The following is an 18582-nucleotide window of genomic DNA, read 5'->3' as shown; positions in this document are numbered from 1 at the left end:
GGAAAGCCACAGCTGGAACTGAACCCTTCAACTCTGCACTGTGAGGAAATTGTGCTAACCAGTGGGAACCATGGCACCCATAACAAGGATTGTTATTAAGTACAGATAAAAAAAAACATGTTTGCAAAGATGGAAATGTCCTACAGCATGGATGGGTCTCTGATAACTCAAAGTTCATCAGAATCAGAAGACAAATTTGTTGTGTGTTCGACACACTTGGCCAATAAATCTGATTCCAATTCTAATGTTTTGTTGAGGAGATAGATAATAAACGCACTTGAATGCATCGATTCAGGCAAAATGAAAACAATGTGCTTTAGGGAAACCCAGATCACATTTATTTGCACACTCGTCCATTTGACAATGACTATTTGCCGATATTGACTCCTGAACCTATACATCCGAGTGCCTTTATTATCTATCAAAGTATTGTGTATTGGGGATGCACGTTTCCTCATCTCTTACAGCAGTTTTCCTTTAAACAAGACACACGCAAACCTCTGTACTTTACATCGATGAAAAGGTTTCTTCAGCCGTCATCTGTACTTCTTTGAAGGTGTCGGACGTTTCGCTTCTTATCCAAGAAAATTCGTCAGCAAACTAAAGTCTTACTGGTAGTTTAGGGCCTATATATATATATATATATATATATATATATATATATATATATATATATATATATATATCCATACTGTCCAGACATGGCGGTGCCGGACTCTGCTCTGATAGGTCCCTGCTCTCATATAATAGCCTACTTCGGCAACATAGGGTTAGTAATACTGATGAGGTGATACCGGTGGAATTGTGGCAATCAGGCCAGTCGTTAGTCAGAACAATAGGAACAATAAGTGGAGCTGCAGCGAGTAGTCCTCTGCTCCCACCAACCTGAGAGCAGGGATCTATCAGAGCAGAGATATATAAATATATATATATAGGGCCTAAACTACCAGTAAGACTTTAGTTTGCTGACAAAGTTTCTTGGATAAGAAGCGAAACGTCCGACACCTTCAAAGAAGCACAGATGACGGCTGAAGAAACCTTTTCATCGATGGACCACTCCTGTACGACTGAGAGCTTACACAGACGTCTGTACTTTACACCTATCAAGTCGCACATTAGTAAGCCGTTGAATAAAAAAAATACAGTGCCACACAGTATTTTAGCCTTTTTAAATAGTAGTAGTTATAGTATCTAACGCTGTGTGTTTCATATTACCGTTCTATGGCCAACTGCCGTGCTAGGAAGCCTTGTGCTTTATTTGTTTGTGGGACTGCGTCTCCAGGCTCCTGTCACCCTTTCAGGACAAAAGTAAATGATTCTGATGGAATGTATTTATTATAAGTCTGGGTTGAGATTTCAAGTCTTCAGGAAATTAAAGTAAGTCTCTGTCCTCTGTAGTAATGTTTTGACAGTTAAGCTCTGGCACGTGTGACTTCATATGGAGTTGATTGGTTTAAAGCCTACTTAATATAGAGTTTCTGATCAAAATGGAAATGTTTCTGTCAAGTTTGAATGGTTTTGGTCACACCGGAAATGAGCACACACTCCCTGCCACTGGCAATATCTCATTGTTTTCTTTTTCCCTGAATAAATCAGTCATTCGAATTATTGATTTACTGATTAAAAAAAAAAACTAAACAAAATCTCCGCTAAAATGTGGCTTGTCAAATTTAGCTTGGACACTACGTGATTGAGTTTATGTAATACCAAATCATATTCCACTGGCTTCACAAGACCTGTGCTTTTTCATGCTGAAATCTCGTACCAACAGAAGACTGGAATCACAACCGTTTATTGTACCTCAGTCATTTCCACAGCCGATCCGCCTATAATTTATGCAGTTTTATTTCCATATTACCCCGAACCAGGCAGAAGAGAGTTGTGAAACACATATTCCACGCAGCAAGCACGCTATTGGCATTACACTTTTTATTATTTGTTTTTTTTGTATCCATTTCTAATTTTATAATGTTCCTTTAGCATTACTTGGAAACCCTGCTGTTCCATGGGTTTGCCCTCAAATGATTAGCACATTTCCACTATTCTATTATGGATAGAACACCAATTTGTGAGTAACTGTTGAGTTTAGTTTCATGTGGCAGCTGTGGGCCTCACGCCCTGAGCATCTGATGGACCGAATCTTTGGTCATCCTGGCATCCTTAGTTTTCTGTCCTGACTTTGTGCATGCTTTTGCTCTCTCAAAAAACATTCACAAACCTGACATGCCCATCAGGTTGTACTGAGGCATAGTCAAGTACAAGAGGCATAGTCATACAGTCTAATTTATTCCATTATTTTGTTTATTGGATTGCAACACAACCTGTTAAACGTAATTGTGGGGAATACCATACATGACCTTACACAATCTCAAATCGAACTGTCATTCGTTGAGTTGAGACGCAAAGCCCACACCCCCATTCGCAAGTCATATTCATGATTGCAGTTTCTATGTGTGCAATTATCCACAGACCGGGTTCCCCACTGATTTTTCTAAATTTTACCAATCTACTGTCCCCTCTGTGATGTTATCTTCAGCCTTTGCTGAAAACGCATTGACATGGACTTTCCATCTGGAATCAATGCCTGGTCATGGTGAGCGATCTATATGCCAAGCTTTGACCTTGACCAAAGGTCTGATTCAGATTTGGGATGGGCAGACGGGGAAGATGCACGCGGAGACAGTCAGAGAAAAGGGATGATGTCAGTTTGGCCGAGCTCAAATTAATGATTTGTTTGCAATATCAGCCCATTTCTCTCGCTGGATCTTTCGCCTCTGTCAGGTCTTTCAGGTGTGTTTGCAAAGTGCATATTCCGCCCACCGAGCGCGACTAGGAGTGAGAAACAAGTCAAACATGAGACCACCGCGGATTCATGGAGTTTTCTGAGGTAAACCACAATGATCTGTTGTCAACAGTAGCTTGGAAAAAAAGGACCAGTGATAGCCATTCAGCCCTGAAGGCTTCCCCAATTAGGCTCATGACTGTTCAGTTACCTCAACTGTCCTTAAATTGAATGTGGTTTGCCGATAAGAAATACAGAGTATTTACATGGTATGTTATATGCACTGCCCGTCATCACGTTATTAGACACTTGATACGTCTCAATGTGATATACTCATTACAAAAGACTCAACTGTGTTTATCGTTTTATTCTTGGCACAATTATTTTGCAGCATTTCTTGTGATTCGTTGTGTTGCCTTTTGAATTTGCTCTGGCGTTTGGTTGGGTCAATGTATCTGCACCGTCTTGAAGCTTAAATAAATCAAAGCACTTGCAAGACAAGGACTTTCATTTCAGTCATTCCAAAATGATTTATTGAACAAGAGTTCCTCTTTGTTTCCTCCTGGTTGTTGTTAGTCTTTCCCTTAGCGCTTTCACAGTTTTTACTAGCTACATGTTCTGACTCATTCATTCATTATCCAAATCGCTTTATCCTCATATAGGTCACGGCTGCGCTGAAGCCTACCTCAGATGTGTTTGGCAGTATGAGGGGTACACTTAACCGGTTGCCAGCTATTCACATGGCACACAAAGACAAACAACTATATACTCTCCCACTCACAGCTACAGACAATTTATAGTGCTCCGTTAACCTGCCATGCATGTTTTTTGGAATGTTGGAGCAAACCGGAATACCTGCACAGAACCCACGTGGGCATGGTGCAACTAATACATTTTCTCCACACTTAACAGTTCCTCATGTTTTGAAAATGGTTATAGAATTTCGAAAGATACGAGCTGTCATTAATCACTTTTGAAAGCATTCCTGTTACCATATCCCTTGGGTATTACATGTTATGCGATTGGTCTAAATAATGCTTTTCCATTCATCTAAGTATTTCTCTAGATTTTGAATGAATTTTACAAAGGTGATCATCATGAGCCATGTGGTGTTCTGTGTTCTCTCTCCAGCTGGAGCTGCAATCATGTTGTGTGTTCCTGCCGAATGACAGCCTTCCATCCCCAAGCACCATCATCTTTGGTGACATTCCTGGTACGGTGCGAAGCTGGTACCACAACCAAAAATCTATGCCAGGAACCCTTGTGGTCTGCCTGCCCCAGGTCTGTGTTCTCAGTGCTGGGCACAAGTACTTGGAACCGGTGCAGGAGCTCCCTTTTGTGGTCGCCAAGCCCATTCTAGAAGAAGGTAAGTATGTGCAATTAAAAAAAAATGATTTAGTCTGTCAAACTTTGCTTTCAGTTGACTTGATAAGAGGCCATCTAAATAAGAACAACATACTGTACATATGAAAGGAAGCAGTTTCAAATGTGCCTGAACATTCCTTTCATATGATTCCGAATTGATTTTCAGGATGTTAATTGAAGCACATGACATAGTTATAGACCATGTTATTAATAATTTAAATGTGTGAAGCTCGTAATGGCATCTACGGTGGAAATTCATCATCATTATGGCCTTTTCATCACTTAGCAAACCTTTGACCGAATACTACTCATTTGCTGTGACAAAAGACAAACAAACTTAAGTAGACCAGCTTTCAGAGATAGAGTGATTCTTGCACATCTGGTGTGCACACCTGGCAAAGTTGACATAAGCCTTGACAGTCCAACCGTGTTTTTTTTCTTCTTAAAATAACAAATGTTGGTGGCACCCCCTTTTTTTTCTTAACTCTACAGTGATGTCAGAATCATGCTCGAAGTTTCATGAAATAAAATATGAATGAATAAATAAACAAACATCTGGAGGGGGCGGGGGAAATAGAAGAAAACATTAGTCGTTTTGACTATATTGCTGGTGAAAGTATGGCCTTCTCAATAATCTAACAATCCATCAGACAGCATTCATTTTCAGTGCATGCTCTCGAATCCACTCGTGTGCATGACTTTTTACAAATATTATCAGGATCATCATTATTGGACAAATGGGTTTAATGCACACAAGGACCTTCTCTCAGTAGGATTGGCTGGTAGTGTAGGTTGTATCAAAACAAAATTAAAAACCGATACATGAGTTGGTGACCAAGAAGAATGACATACGTTTCAATGTATTTATTTTATAGAGTTTAATTGTATTAGTACAGCTCTGCATTTTAAAATACAATCAACATTTACAGCTAAAAATTCTAATGCCACATGATCACATTCATTTGAAGCTCCTCAATTTAATACAAGTTGAATGAACTATTATCTTTTGTATTTGACTCAGCCTGATTCAGAGTTGATCTTGGTTTCACTCCATGGTGCTTTATACTATCTTTGTGTTAAGCGCTTTTTTACAGTTTCAGCTGTTGATAAAGCGCTATATAAATCAATATGTGCAGCATTGTATTGGATTGTATCTTATCTGTCTTTATTATAAACTTGGCCATACGTACTAAAGAAAGTTGTGGGCTGATGATGATGATTATCATATAACATGTATTTGTTTCACATTGGAGAAATTCTAATTAACAGCAGCAAATTTATGATAGGAAAATAATGAGTAGAAAAACAAACTGTAGGAGCTGCTGTAAAGGCAGACACTCTTGCGGCGCCATCTTGAAGTCAAAACAACAACAGCAAAATAAAAATAACAATAATGTGACACAACACAAAAGACATAGACAGTCATTCAATCGTAAGCACTTTCTGCATCCTCTTTGTTGTATGAAGCAGTTATAGATGAAAGAGGAGAGGATCAAAGCGTCCTTTTCACCAATGGTTAATATAATTAATTACTAATTGTGACTACTACTGGTGATTAAGCGACCAGTAAAATAATTGTTTGTGGGAGCCTAAATCGCTAGTTAAATCTACAACCAAAAGTCACATTCATAACAACGCTACAAGCATTCCAATACACTTGAATCTCTCTGCAAACTTATGCTACTCCAAAAACACATTTCATCTGGTTATCTACTGTGTTTCTGTACAAATGTTCATTTTTCCTGCCTTGCTTGATTTATGCACCCAACCAGGAGATGCTTTTCCATGGACAATTAGCCTGAGTCATTTTAGTGTGTACACTCTGCTGGGGCAGCAGCGCAGCTTGAGCCTCCTCACACCAATTGGGTGTACCTCCACTTTGGCAGTCACGTCACATAAATCGGCAAACTGTTCAGAAGGAAGACACTCCTTTGTTGTCTGTCTCCATGTTGATCTGCAGCCCATTCAAGTCAAGTGCTCCAATCCTCAGGTGAGTCATAAATGCCGTTTCACTATAATGTGCATACATCCAGCCCAGCGAAGCTTTATTTTAATGTTTATGTTTCTAGTTTTGCTATTCGCTAATTTGATATGATGCAAATTTCAAATGTTGCCTTTAAAGGGGTCCCTGAAAAACTGTGATGTTAATTTTGGATGTATCGGATGTATCTTTATTCGTCTCACAGTGGAGAAATTTACATTTCACAGCAGCAAAGTTCAGAAAGGAGGAAAGAAAGAAAGAAGTCAAACATTTTTGACAGCAATGAAGTCATTTGTGGCCGTTCCCAGATTTATTTGTGAATTGAAAAGCATGATACGGAGCGCCATTCCCAAATTTGTTCAGATTTTGTTTTTTCTTGCTGGGTGGTGCCAAGAAAGTGCTGGTCAGACCTCTGAAAGTTTTTTTTCCCTCCTATGAGGGGGCTTCATTTGTCTTTTGTACAGCCCCCCTCCATTTCAAGCCAGACCCATACAACTTGGGAATTAACTTTTTTTTTTAATTAAAGAAGAGAGTCTAAGTTTCTTATGCTGCATTGAATGTTTATGTAGTCGTAAAACGCAATATTCTGTGGGTCCTGCAATTTCAGTGAAAATGCCAAAAACCCTGCCACTGGAGTGGTCATATTTTTTCACATCGTTTGGCAGTGAATGAGTTAATGTAATCCCTGCCCCCCGAGGTGGACAAGCACAGGTGTATTTTGCTGTTTAGTTCATATTCCATAAATCATATTCATCAGAATGTTTTCTTCAGACTATCGGCGGCACATCAAACATAAAACTGTCAAGTCATTTTTTTAGTTGACTCCCATTTAAGGTCATTGTTTGCCACTCACTCTATTGTCACCCCCCTTAAAGACCGTCCACCGCCAACATCCCATGGCTTTAGTGTCCTTGAGCAATACACCGACACCCTGAACTGCTCCTTGATTGTGTTAGTCTTTGCACCAGTGTATGCCATTAACGGTTTGTGTTTATGGTGTCCATTGTTGTGATAGCTCAAATGGAGTTTCACGTGCGCGTGTATGGAGATGGCAAATAAAGATAGTGACGACTTCTGAAGAAAACACGAAGACATCCGTGAATTGGATCATGTCAGGTGCTAATATGTTCTTGCTAGCAATAGGGATTAGAGTCAAGACTAGTCGGAATAAATGTCATTGATTGGCCGTGGCAGTCCTTCTCGAGCTCCGTCACTCTCCTCCTTAGTGTTTGCTTTAATTGACTGACTTCACACTCTGAGAAGGGTGCACTGTGCGAAGGCTCGGCTGCCTAAGGTACAGTCTGCCTGCTTGGGTATGGCTGACAGCTGTTGGCTCTGTCCCTGCATGGCTGCTGGACACACATTCGCAGGTCTTCCTAGACATGTTTGAAATAACCCAGCTGAGATGAATTGCGCTCATTTCCATTTATTTATAGAAAAAAAAACCTCTATTGTATGTGCTAACAGGCTCGCGTGTGTGGGCGCAAGAGCAGCTGACAGAAATGAAATTGTGTTTAAAGTTATTTTGTGTGTTCTAATATGTCTGTGCACCTTCTACTTTTGAAGGACCAGCGGTAGTGGGGATAGGGCGGAGTCCTCGAGGCATTTGGTTGGCTTCGGAGACGAATCATTTAAAATCCACAACTGAGATCATGGTGAAAGAGTGTCGCTTTTTTTTTAGAGCTCCCTCTTGTCTAAATAAGTCTCAGTTGAATGCATGAATAACTGAACGCATCACATCACGTCCCCCTGCTTTCCCCTGTCATGTTTTCCACTCATGTTTTTGGCTTTGTTGTTGTTAAAAGTTTGGGCCTCAAGTGAGCACATGATAAATTGCTCTTAACACTCTGACGCCAAGCTTTCAGTTTTTCCTGACTGTGGTGAGTTCTTTTTATGGGGAAATTGATGAGACAACATAAGTTTCCTTTGTGGGTAAATCTCTGGGATTAGGGATGTTACAGATAAAGGCAACAAAAAAATTGTATTGTAACCTTCGCGTGTGGTGCCTTTCAAATGATCGCCGACTCAAAAGAATGACTTATTTCAATGCAGTTTGAAAGTTTCAAATCCGAGAAAAGGCTGCAGCATAAGCATAAATGTCTCCATTGCGAGACTAATAAAGGCAAATCCAATGCAAAATTAATCAGGGTTGACAATAGATTGTGGTCAATTATCTGGCTACTCATCTCTTTACTCTTCAAGCTGAAATGAGATTTAGTGTCGCGCAACTACCAAACTGTCAGTGATAATAACTTCAACCTCCCTAAAGCAGTTGTTATAGCCAAACTTTGGCCAAATTACTGTATAGTTAAATTTTCTTTCAAAGGCTAAGATATGTTTTGTTATGTGTGTCTTTTCATTCACCCAACAGGAACTACGGTCCAAATTGAAAGCATGTTGGCGTTGTTGTTGTGGTCACACAGTAGTCTGTGGGATTTTTGTGGGTTAAATGTACAGGCTTCAGGGTGGGGAACAAACTGATTTTTGAAACATGAAGTTGATGGACCTACTTCGATATGCAGATCACTATTAGGCAGCAGATGATGCTTTTTTGGACAGCTCGGCTCTGTCTGTTTTTACTGTATTTGATTCATATTCTTTTGAAACAATTTTGTCTTTGGTCCCTCTTCAGGTGCAGCTGTTGTACAAGCTCCTTCTCAGCTGGACGTCGACATGGGCTCGTCTCCAGAAGCATGGTATTTTGCGTCAGTCTGCCAGTATCCCAGAGCCCCCCGCAGGTGCTGCGCCATCCTCTTCGGTTCACAGCAGTGCTGGCACAGCTCTGCCTGATACAAGCACCTATAGCCCTTCTGCAGATGTGGGATCCCCTACTGAGGTTGGTTTTATGCACTTAGAGTGGTCCTAAGTGTTTTTGTTCTATTCACTAAGTATGTGCTTGTAAGGCGCCTGTAGAAGGCCAATTGGACAGTCCCATTAGTTATTGTTAGGGCCCTGTACTACTTGAATATTTATTGCTCCAGACAAAAATTACAAGGATGTTTTATTGATTTGTTTAAAACAAGATAATGTTCAGGTGAGTTTTTGACAAAGGTCTACATTTTCAAGGCGGCCTTGTTATTTTATTGTCCCCGGGTCATTAAGCTATCCTTGTAAAGCATGTACGGTGAGGAATTGGCCAACCCGCGACTCTTGAGCCGCATGTGGCTCTTGGGCTGGTTCAATGCAGCTCCCGGGCTTTCACGTTACACGCGTCAAGAATGCCTCCGCGATGGTACTGATGTTCAATAAACAGCTCTCTGGACAGCAGAGCTTACGATGTCAGCCATTCATCAATCCCGTTATTTGATAGCCGGTCAAATGACAACTGAATCATCGCACATGCGCAAATTACAGCGCTAAGCATATTACCTTTGATTTAAAGGTGCTCAATAAGTCAATCGTGATCAACCGGGAGACAGCGGACTGGTCTCAAGTAACCACAAGGGTTGAGATGAGGAAATGCGTGTGTGATACGGTGCATTTGAGCACGTGTGCATGGTTGGGCACCCACGTGTTGCGTGTGTGTGTTTATACGCTTGCACGTGCGCATATGTTCGATTGCGGGAGATTTGTCGCCTCAGAAGTCGATCTTCGGTCAAATAAGGCGCAAGCTGACCCAAGTCAGTAACCACTGCAGCTAACATTCAGACAATGCCCTGTTTCCAGTGGAAACAACAGAATATAAACCAGATTTGAATATGATTGTTTAAGAGAAAGAATGCCAAAAGTCCATGCAACTAGGGATTAAGAGAACAAACATCGACTATATATATATATATATATATATATATATATATATATATATATATATACGGTAAAGTCTCGTTATATCGATATTCAAGGGAGTCCGAAAAAATATCGATATAACCGGGACTATCGATATATCCGACCCTGTTTACATGTAATTTTCTCCGTGCGTGCATAGAAATAGTATTGATATAACCGGGACTATCGATATATCCGATATCGATATAACGAGACTTTACTGTATATATATATATATATATATATATATATATATATATATATATATCCTCATCTCACCCCCCATGGGTGGTGTCTGTCCCCCATTTCAGCTCGGGTCCTCTACCAGAGGCCAGGAAGCTTGAGGGTTCTGCGCAGTATCCGTGCTGTTCCCAGCACTGCGCTTTTCTGGACCGAGATATCCGATGCTGTTCCCGGGATATGTTGCAACCACTCGTCGAGTTTGGGGGTCACTGCCCCAAGTGCTCCGACCACCACAGGCACGACTGTCACCTTTACCTTCCAGGCTCTCTCCAGCTCCTCTCTGAGCCCTTGGTATTTCTCGAGTTTCTCATGTTCCTTCTTTCTGATGTTTCCGACACTCGGGACCGCTACATCCACGACAACGGCTTTTCTTTGCCCTTTATCTGTCCCCCATGGCGAACCCTTCTTTTTGTCTGTATATGTTGTTTCTGAATTGGAAATATGTGGATGTGGCAATGAACTGGAGTAGCTGGGTTATGTCATGTGCTGTTAGATTTGTTTTTGTTGTTTTTTTGAGTGTCCTGTCTGCTTTTAGTCTGTCCTGTACTATCTGAATGGTGGCTTTGGTGGGTATTTTGGTGAAAAGTGAGATGACGTCATGTGATATGAACATTTCGTCTTTCTGTATTTTTATGATGGCGAGTTCTGTAGCTAGCTGCTTTGAGTTCTCGCAGTGTTGGTCCCAGTAATGGTTTTATTATATCTGATAGTGCTTTTGATAGGTTGTAGGTGACTGATCCTATGCTGTCTACTATGGGGCGGAGAGGTGTATCTGGTTTGTGTGTTTTTGGCGCGCCGTAAATCCTGGGGATGATGTTTGCTGTGGGTAACAGGTGGTTATATGACTGTTTGTTTATTTTATTTTCGTTTAATAGGGGTTTGAGTAGTGCTTTAAGTTTGTTTTTCTTTTCTTCTGTTGGGTCTTTCTTTAATATTTCATGGGTGTCGTCCTGTAATAACTGCTACATCTGTTTTTCGTATTTTTCTGTGTCCATAATCACTGTTGTTTTGCCTTTGTCTGCTGGGAGTATTGTGATGTCTGCTGGGAGTATTGTGATGTCTTTGTTTTTTGATAGTGTTATCATGGCTCTTGCTTCCTCTTTAGTAATATTACTGGGTGGTGGTATGGCCGGCGAAACTCCTTGACGCATGTCTCTCCAAAACTTTCGCGTAATAGTTGTATTAAGTTCATCCGATGTACTTGTAGCTGTTTTCAATGTCTGCTATTGTTCCTTCAGGGAGTGAGACCCCTTCAGTGTGGACTACCTTGCCCCTCTTAGTCACCATCCGACTATATTTCTCCATCCCGATGTCACTGCTGTAGATCCTGGTTGTGTGGATCAGTTGTGTGGATCAGGGAGTCCCTATCGCTCTTAGAATACAGCTTTATGTCATCCATGTAGAGGAGGTGACTGATTGGAGCTCCATTTCTGAGGCGGTATCCAAAGCCTGTCTTGGCGATTATTTGGCTGAGGGGGTTCAGTCCTATGCAGAACAGTAGTGGTGAGAGTGCATCACCTTGGTATATGCCACATTTGATGGACACTTGCGTTAGTGGCTTGCCTTTGGCTTCAAGTGTGGTTTTCCACATCCACATTGAGTTTGCAACAAAGGCTCTCAGGATCCTGTTGACCTTATACAACTCCAAGCATGCAGTGATCCATGTGTGGCATTGAGTCATAGGCTTTATATATATATATATATATATATATATATATATATATATATATATATATATATATATATATATATATATATATATATATACGATGGCGATGACAAAATAGATGTTTTGTCTGCCTTGGTGTACAGTTTTGGTTGATGGTCACAGAGATGATTCACACAATTCGATGTGTAGAAAGCGACAGTAACACTGACCGTCTGGACTTTTCACATATACCATATAAGAACTGTGCTTTGGCAGTTTCATAATGTATCTGTAAACTTGTAAACCGGGTGCATTGTGTGATTTATTTTATTTATTCATTTTTCTGGTGAGTAGGTGAAAAGTGTCTCCATTAATTTTTTTTTGTTCTTTTGACTTCAAGACGGCGCTGCGAGAGTGGCTGCCTTTCTACTTTCATTCCTTTCATCACTTTGCTGCTGTGAAATGTAAATTTCTCCACTATGAGACTAATCAAGGCAAATCCAAACCAAAATCCCATCCAAAATTAGGGCCACGATGAGTGTTTGTATTGTTAAGATTTGGAAATGAGCCAGTGATTTAATGACTCCTCATTGACCACATTGGACTTGTCAGAAATGTGTGGTCCTTCGGGATCACAGAAACAACGTTTTGACATTGGAGAGGCAATAAAGTGGTCAGTATTCATGGTATTTTCATACCATATGCCTATGTGCCTCTGTTTCTGTGTTAATTTTACAGCCATCCACTTTTGTTTATCCTTGCATCATTTGTGGAACCAGTGGCAAAGCAACAGTTTAGTTAGTCCGGGAATCACTTTGTGTGTGTGTGTGCGTGCGTGTGTGTGTGCGTGCGTCTGTATGTGTCTACAACAGCCTTAGAGTCCCCTGACAACCCACTTGTAACTGTTTACTTAAGTACAAACACTGGTAGAAGTGTTTAGTCGTGTGGAAGGTTGATGATTAAGCAAGAATGTAGGAGCTGTTTTGATAAGTCTCAGCAATAGTGGCAGCACACTCTCCACAAGAAACACACCCCATGACCTCCTCTGAGGTGTTTTTTTTATGGTCACACCACAGTACATACCAACTATTAGCTATCCCCACTACCAATGAAGTAATTGAGTAAATAACATTTTTCATGCTATCCTGTAACCAGAAATAATAATACATTTCAATTGAATTCATGTACTTAAATCTAGTTGGATTTCTAACTTAGTGTGGATCAAATCATTTTCTCAATACTCCAGAATAAACCTAAGAGTCCTATTTTCCATATTTCATTTTTCAAATTTTCACAGGAATTGAATAATCCCTGACCACAGAACAGTAATCTTCCATTTCACAAAGTCACTCATGGTGCAAAAGTGCGACTGCGCCACACCCACCCTGCATCGCATTCTGCCAACAGCAAAGCGCTGCCCTCCACCCACCTATTACAATATATGTGCTTGTCATGAAGTAATCAAGGTCCCAAATTTGCTCATTTAGCATGTCTATGTAGAGAGTTACATTCCAAGGCCAATAAAGTAGTTTCTATAATGCACGGAATCAGATAAAAAAATAGCCATGAATATATTTGTTATATTCTGCTACTATGTATTTTATTTGCTTTTTTCACCTCACCCACAAGAATCTGTTTGACTCATCCCTTTCTTTTTTTTTTTTTTTTTTTTTTCATTACCACTTCCACAAGATCGAGTCAGATTTAATACCAGTCACTATATTTGACAACAAATCCTACGTTGTCCTCTTCAACGCTCTAATCTCCACTGGTATCTCCCACCTCTACTCAGACTGTTTTAAATCTTATCTTTCTAGTTGCCCTCGGTTCATTCATTTCACACTATTCAACTCCAAGCCACACCCACAACCAACAGCTGACCTTCCTCTTCATCCCGTATCTTCATTTCCATCTTTTACAAATACATCCACTTGCACGGCGATGCATGCGGTTGACACCTGGTTTTCAGTCTGCAGCAAACTCTCATCTCACAGACTATCTCACTAAACTCAGATCGTAATTCAGTACATACATGCTTTTTTCAACCCATTTTAAGTGTCTAGCTAGACAGCACTTTATCATTTCAGCCTCATATAGCGAATATCACAAGCTATTTCTTATTCCCAATAAAAAAAATCACTGTCATGTCGATAATTATTAAGATTTCATCACTCACAAATCCCTCCATAAATTCCCACTGGTTCAGAATTCAGCTGAGTCATAACAAGACCCCCGCCCCCTATCCCTTCACCACATCTAAGAGCTCCTCCACCGGCTGCCAGTTAAATGTCAAATATATTTCAGAATTATTCTGCTTACTTTCAAGTATAATTTCAGCGCTCTCGCTCCCATACCTGTTCAGTGATTGACAAATATCCACCACATCTTAGAAACTCAGATTCACATCCTCATCTCTACTCCAATGTGCCGCAGGACCGCCTCAACTGCCTTGGGAGCAGAGCATTCAGTCACTTTACTACCCTTCTCTGGAACTCATTACCACCTGACCTGCTCAATACATATCATCTTCATATCCAAACACATGATTCCCGTTCAGGGTCTAGTGTTTTTTTAATTATTATTTTAGTATCTTGTTTTTTTTTTCTGATATTTTCAATTTAATTTAGTGATGTCCTCTTGCACTTAGAAAAGGTGCATTTCAATAACTTTCATGGATATTAGCCTGCACTCTACCCTCGGACCTTCTGTCTTTCACACATTCATTCTCTGACACTTCACAGCCTGCAGTTGTCTGCCAGTGTTTGGGCCTTTCTAATGAGCAAAGACAAACTCTGCCGAAAAAATAAACTTGGATCCTCAGTCCATGTATTGCTTGGAGGCCCCAACATTGAACTGTATACTTCTTTCGAAGGTGTGGGACTAAGAGGATGTGTGTGTTTATTTGGGGCCCCTTCTTGGCAGTTTAGGAATGTGAAGAAACCCACCTCACCTTATGTTTGCTTTATCACCTTGATGAGTCGACAAAGGGTAATTTTAAGTGTGTGTGCATGCATATACCTTGAGAGCTTATACATGAAATGTATATATATATATATATATATATATATATATATATATATATAATTCAACTTTTGCTTTTTGTATATTTATGTCGTCATTTTATTCATTCAATGACTTTGTCTATTAACACAATGGTCACAAAACTGCCTGAAAGTGACAAGGCTTGCAATCTTCTAGTTGGTATGTACAGTAAAGTCTCGTTATATCGATATTCAAGGGAGTCCGAAAAAATATCGATATAACCGGGACTATCGATATATCCGACCCTCGTATAACGAGACTTTATGTATATATTTCTCCAACTTTTGCTTTTTGTATAATTATGTCGTCATTTTAATTCAATGACTTTGTCTATAACGGGATGGTATCAATATATCCGATATCGATATAGGCTTGAGATCTTCTAGTTGGTATGTATATGGAAATATCGCACGAAGAAAAGAGAATTTTTTTGCAGGGATTGAATTAAGCTTTCACTTTTCAAAGTCCTTTAAAGTACAGTCGACTGAATATTTTGTGGAACAATATCTCAATGAGGATACAGTATATTCAAAATGCATTTTTGAATCGGTTGGTTTTGAAGAGTGAGGTAAAACGTCCTTCAAGAGAGGATATAAAAATAACAACCAAGCTCTTTGTGTTGAATGTGCGCATTGTATACAGCCATTGAAAAAAAATAGACAGCTATGATTTCTTCATCTTACGGATCCAGCCCTGAAGAGTGACTGTCACAAAAGTATATTTACGAAGTGTAATAAAATCTGATGAGAATGTCTCAATAAGCTCTTAACATCACTTCTTATGAATTGTTTTTATTTTCTTTGATATAGTGGGCCAAGTAAATATACCTTTAGTGGTACTAACCTTTTAAAAGGAACAGAAAACTGAAGAAACTGAAATAAAAATGTTTCATTCGAACTGCACTGGTCAGAGCTTGACATTTCAATGTGGGCAGTAAAGCAAAACCTGTTGACGTCCTGGCATGCTAAGAGCTGAATTTGATGAACGCCGTAGCCCGGGAGAGTAACAAGAAGGCCCAGGTGAGAAGTAAAGATGACGTCTTAAGATTCTGACCTTTGTCCAAACTGTGCTATGATGGGGTTCCACAGTGTGTTGGACCTGTCGTCTGATGTACGGGAACAGTAACTTTTTGGGATCTGAGTTGAGGGCCACAGGCCTGCAGACCTCTATCTGAGTCGTGTTTGGGCTTTTGGGGACTGGCATGAGACATAATGTCTTCTATAGGGTTGGAACCTTCCCCATATGCAGACTCATGTTGAAAACATGCTGGAAGGGGTCCCTCAGCTCAGCGGGTCACATCTTCAGCGTTCTTGGACACACTTTGTACTGGCCTGCTGCCTTGCCAGGGTGCAGACAGATTTCTCACTGCTGACTTGATTTCTGCTGATGGTTGGGGAAGAGGAGGCTTTTCCAATGGCTGTGTCCTCCCTCTGATTTCTCAGTTTGGATGTTGAGTAGGTAGAGGTTTAAGCGGCAAATGAGTTGCGATCCACCTGTGCCTTAACATAAATTCCTTGTGCAGCGGCCACATTTTTAAAAATCACTGGATCACACTATCGGTGATCCTTTGGGCCATACTCAAATCTTTAATATGGATTTAATCTAGAATATTGTTCACTTTTTGGGGGTTTACATGTACATATTCCAAGGCACATTTTCTACACTGATCATTTTAATTAAGAGGCATGATGTGCTTGATAAGCAAATTGTAGGTTGTTTGTTTATGTGATATTATTATTATTATTATTATTATTATTATTATTATTATTATTATTATTATTATTATTGATATATTATTATTGATATTTTGTGGGGGTGGGGGGTTCAAAGGCATCTTAAAATTTTTGATTTATTTTTTATCACAAACATTTTTTTCCCATTTGGCCCTAATTTTAAGGCATTTGAGCTGCACTAATGACTTGTAAAAACGGCAGAGTTCTTTTTTTCTCTTGTTCAGTGTCCAATGTTACAGCATAACGACTCTTCTTCTCACTGTGGTCAGTCCCACAGTGCCAGAGGCCAGCTCCTGCTTGGGCTCTTGACATTATAGTGTAATCCCATTGACTGGGTAAAACTGTAAACTATACACTGTATAATTTACGACTGTATAGTATACAGTCGTAACCACACTCGCATACTCACCGAGGGATATGTTTTGACTCCAGCTCAGCAATGATTAGTCCCCAAATGGCAGTTGACATGATATCTTTTGAGACGGAGTGAGCACCATTACTGCTGGGCTCATGTTACTCGCTGCCCGTCGATCTTACATAGGCACATTGACATACAACAACTGTTTTTCTTCTCATGGAAACATATAAGAACGGTGCTTTGGCAGTGGATTGGGACAAATTTCACTTAAGATAGTGGAAAGGAATCTGTATTTCTTCTGTACAATGTAATGGAATTTGTTTGCAACATTTAAGTTCATCCTGTTGAATGGGAATGCTTTTGACGGATTATATGCCATGTTTTCTGATATGCCTTACATAAGAATAACAATATTCCTGGCACGATTCAATTTTTGTCATTCAGCGGTGGTTCATGTCATCATACTTTTGTCTTCTATGTCTTTAAACAGTTTGAAAACGTTATACTCTGAGAGCGTGCCTAAACCCCTTTCCCCCTTGCTTAAAAAGCAAATATATTTAATGGGGCACATGTTTCTCATCAGTGTATTGTGGTCTCCATACACTATAATGTTGAATAGGTTTTTAAATCAGCGCGATCCATATATATTTTTTAATACGATTGTCACTGAGCCCTTGTTGTCAGCCACTCCAAACTGTGCGATTAAATTCAATTTGCAAATTAGTGTTCTGCTCTTATCCTTCCCAAACTTTGGAATGGGGACATAGTTACCTCATCTGGATCCTCTTAAAGACGCTGTAATCATCCCAGCAGCTGTGGTGTTTCTAATTGAGATGGTTGATAACCTCCCCCACCAGCCACAGCCAGGCTCAATAACCATGACATAATCTGTCATTACAAGGCAGCGATGGAAGAAGCTATGGAAAAAAAGAAAATCCCACATTTCTCAAGCTTCATATTACCACATTGTTTATTTACAGGTCTCTCACTTTCCACTCATGCAAATATGTGTTTGGAAAACATATTTACTTGCAAGAAAGACATAGGTGCATAAAATAAGCCCCTTGCCATGAGCCTCCATTCTTCACCCACCTTTGTGTTGGGAGCTGACGGAAAAATAAATACATAAACAATTCAGCAAATAAAAGTGTTATTGAAAACACCAAACAAAAAAGTGTTATTTTCCCTTCCTGCAAGGGAAATCATAATTGTTATTTGCTTACAGTCGTTAAACATTTGAAAATAAACATAAGCGCACCTTCTCAACTTGACCTCTCCTCTTTGCCCAGGGTGATTCTGTACCCGGAGGTGATGATGGTCCTTTTTCTGACACGGTGACCCTGGAACAGAAAACAAGCAGCATTGGAGGGACGAGTGGAAAAGTCAGCCTTTGGATGCAGTGGATGTTACCCAAGGTTATTGTAAAACTGTTTGCTCCTGACCCAGCAAGCATCATGACTGGTAAGTATTTCACACAGTTTTGTGCACTATTACTTTTATATTTTTATACTTTGAAACGATATTTAGGATTATAAAGCATCATTTATGCCGTATCCAATTATTTGCACTGTCAAGTAAAATGAACGCATCCAAGTGAGCTGTGTCATATCTGTGTTCAATTTATTCTGGTGTTTAAAGGCTGCATGTATGAGGGCATGGATCAGT

The 18582-nt window shown here is 40.0% G+C and overlaps 1 protein-coding gene across 1 annotated transcript in view; it reads left to right on the top strand.

Annotated features, from left to right (window-relative positions):
* The window catches only part of vps13b (vacuolar protein sorting 13 homolog B), a 378602-nt gene that overhangs the window by 174243 nt on the left and 185777 nt on the right, over positions 1-18582 (top strand). Inside the window, 4 exon segments of the mRNA XM_088999785.1 lie at positions 3914-4148; positions 5920-6137; positions 8761-8964; positions 18207-18378. Coding sequence (XP_088855911.1) covers positions 3914-4148; positions 5920-6137; positions 8761-8964; positions 18207-18378 — 829 coding nt within the window.

The sequence above is a fragment of the Hippocampus bargibanti genome, linkage group LG06, assembly GCF_051943395.1.
Source record: "Hippocampus bargibanti isolate YZ-2025 linkage group LG06, ASM5194339v1, whole genome shotgun sequence".
NCBI lineage: Eukaryota > Metazoa > Chordata > Actinopteri > Syngnathiformes > Syngnathidae > Hippocampus > Hippocampus bargibanti.
This window is presented reverse-complemented; position numbering and strand designations above follow the sequence as displayed.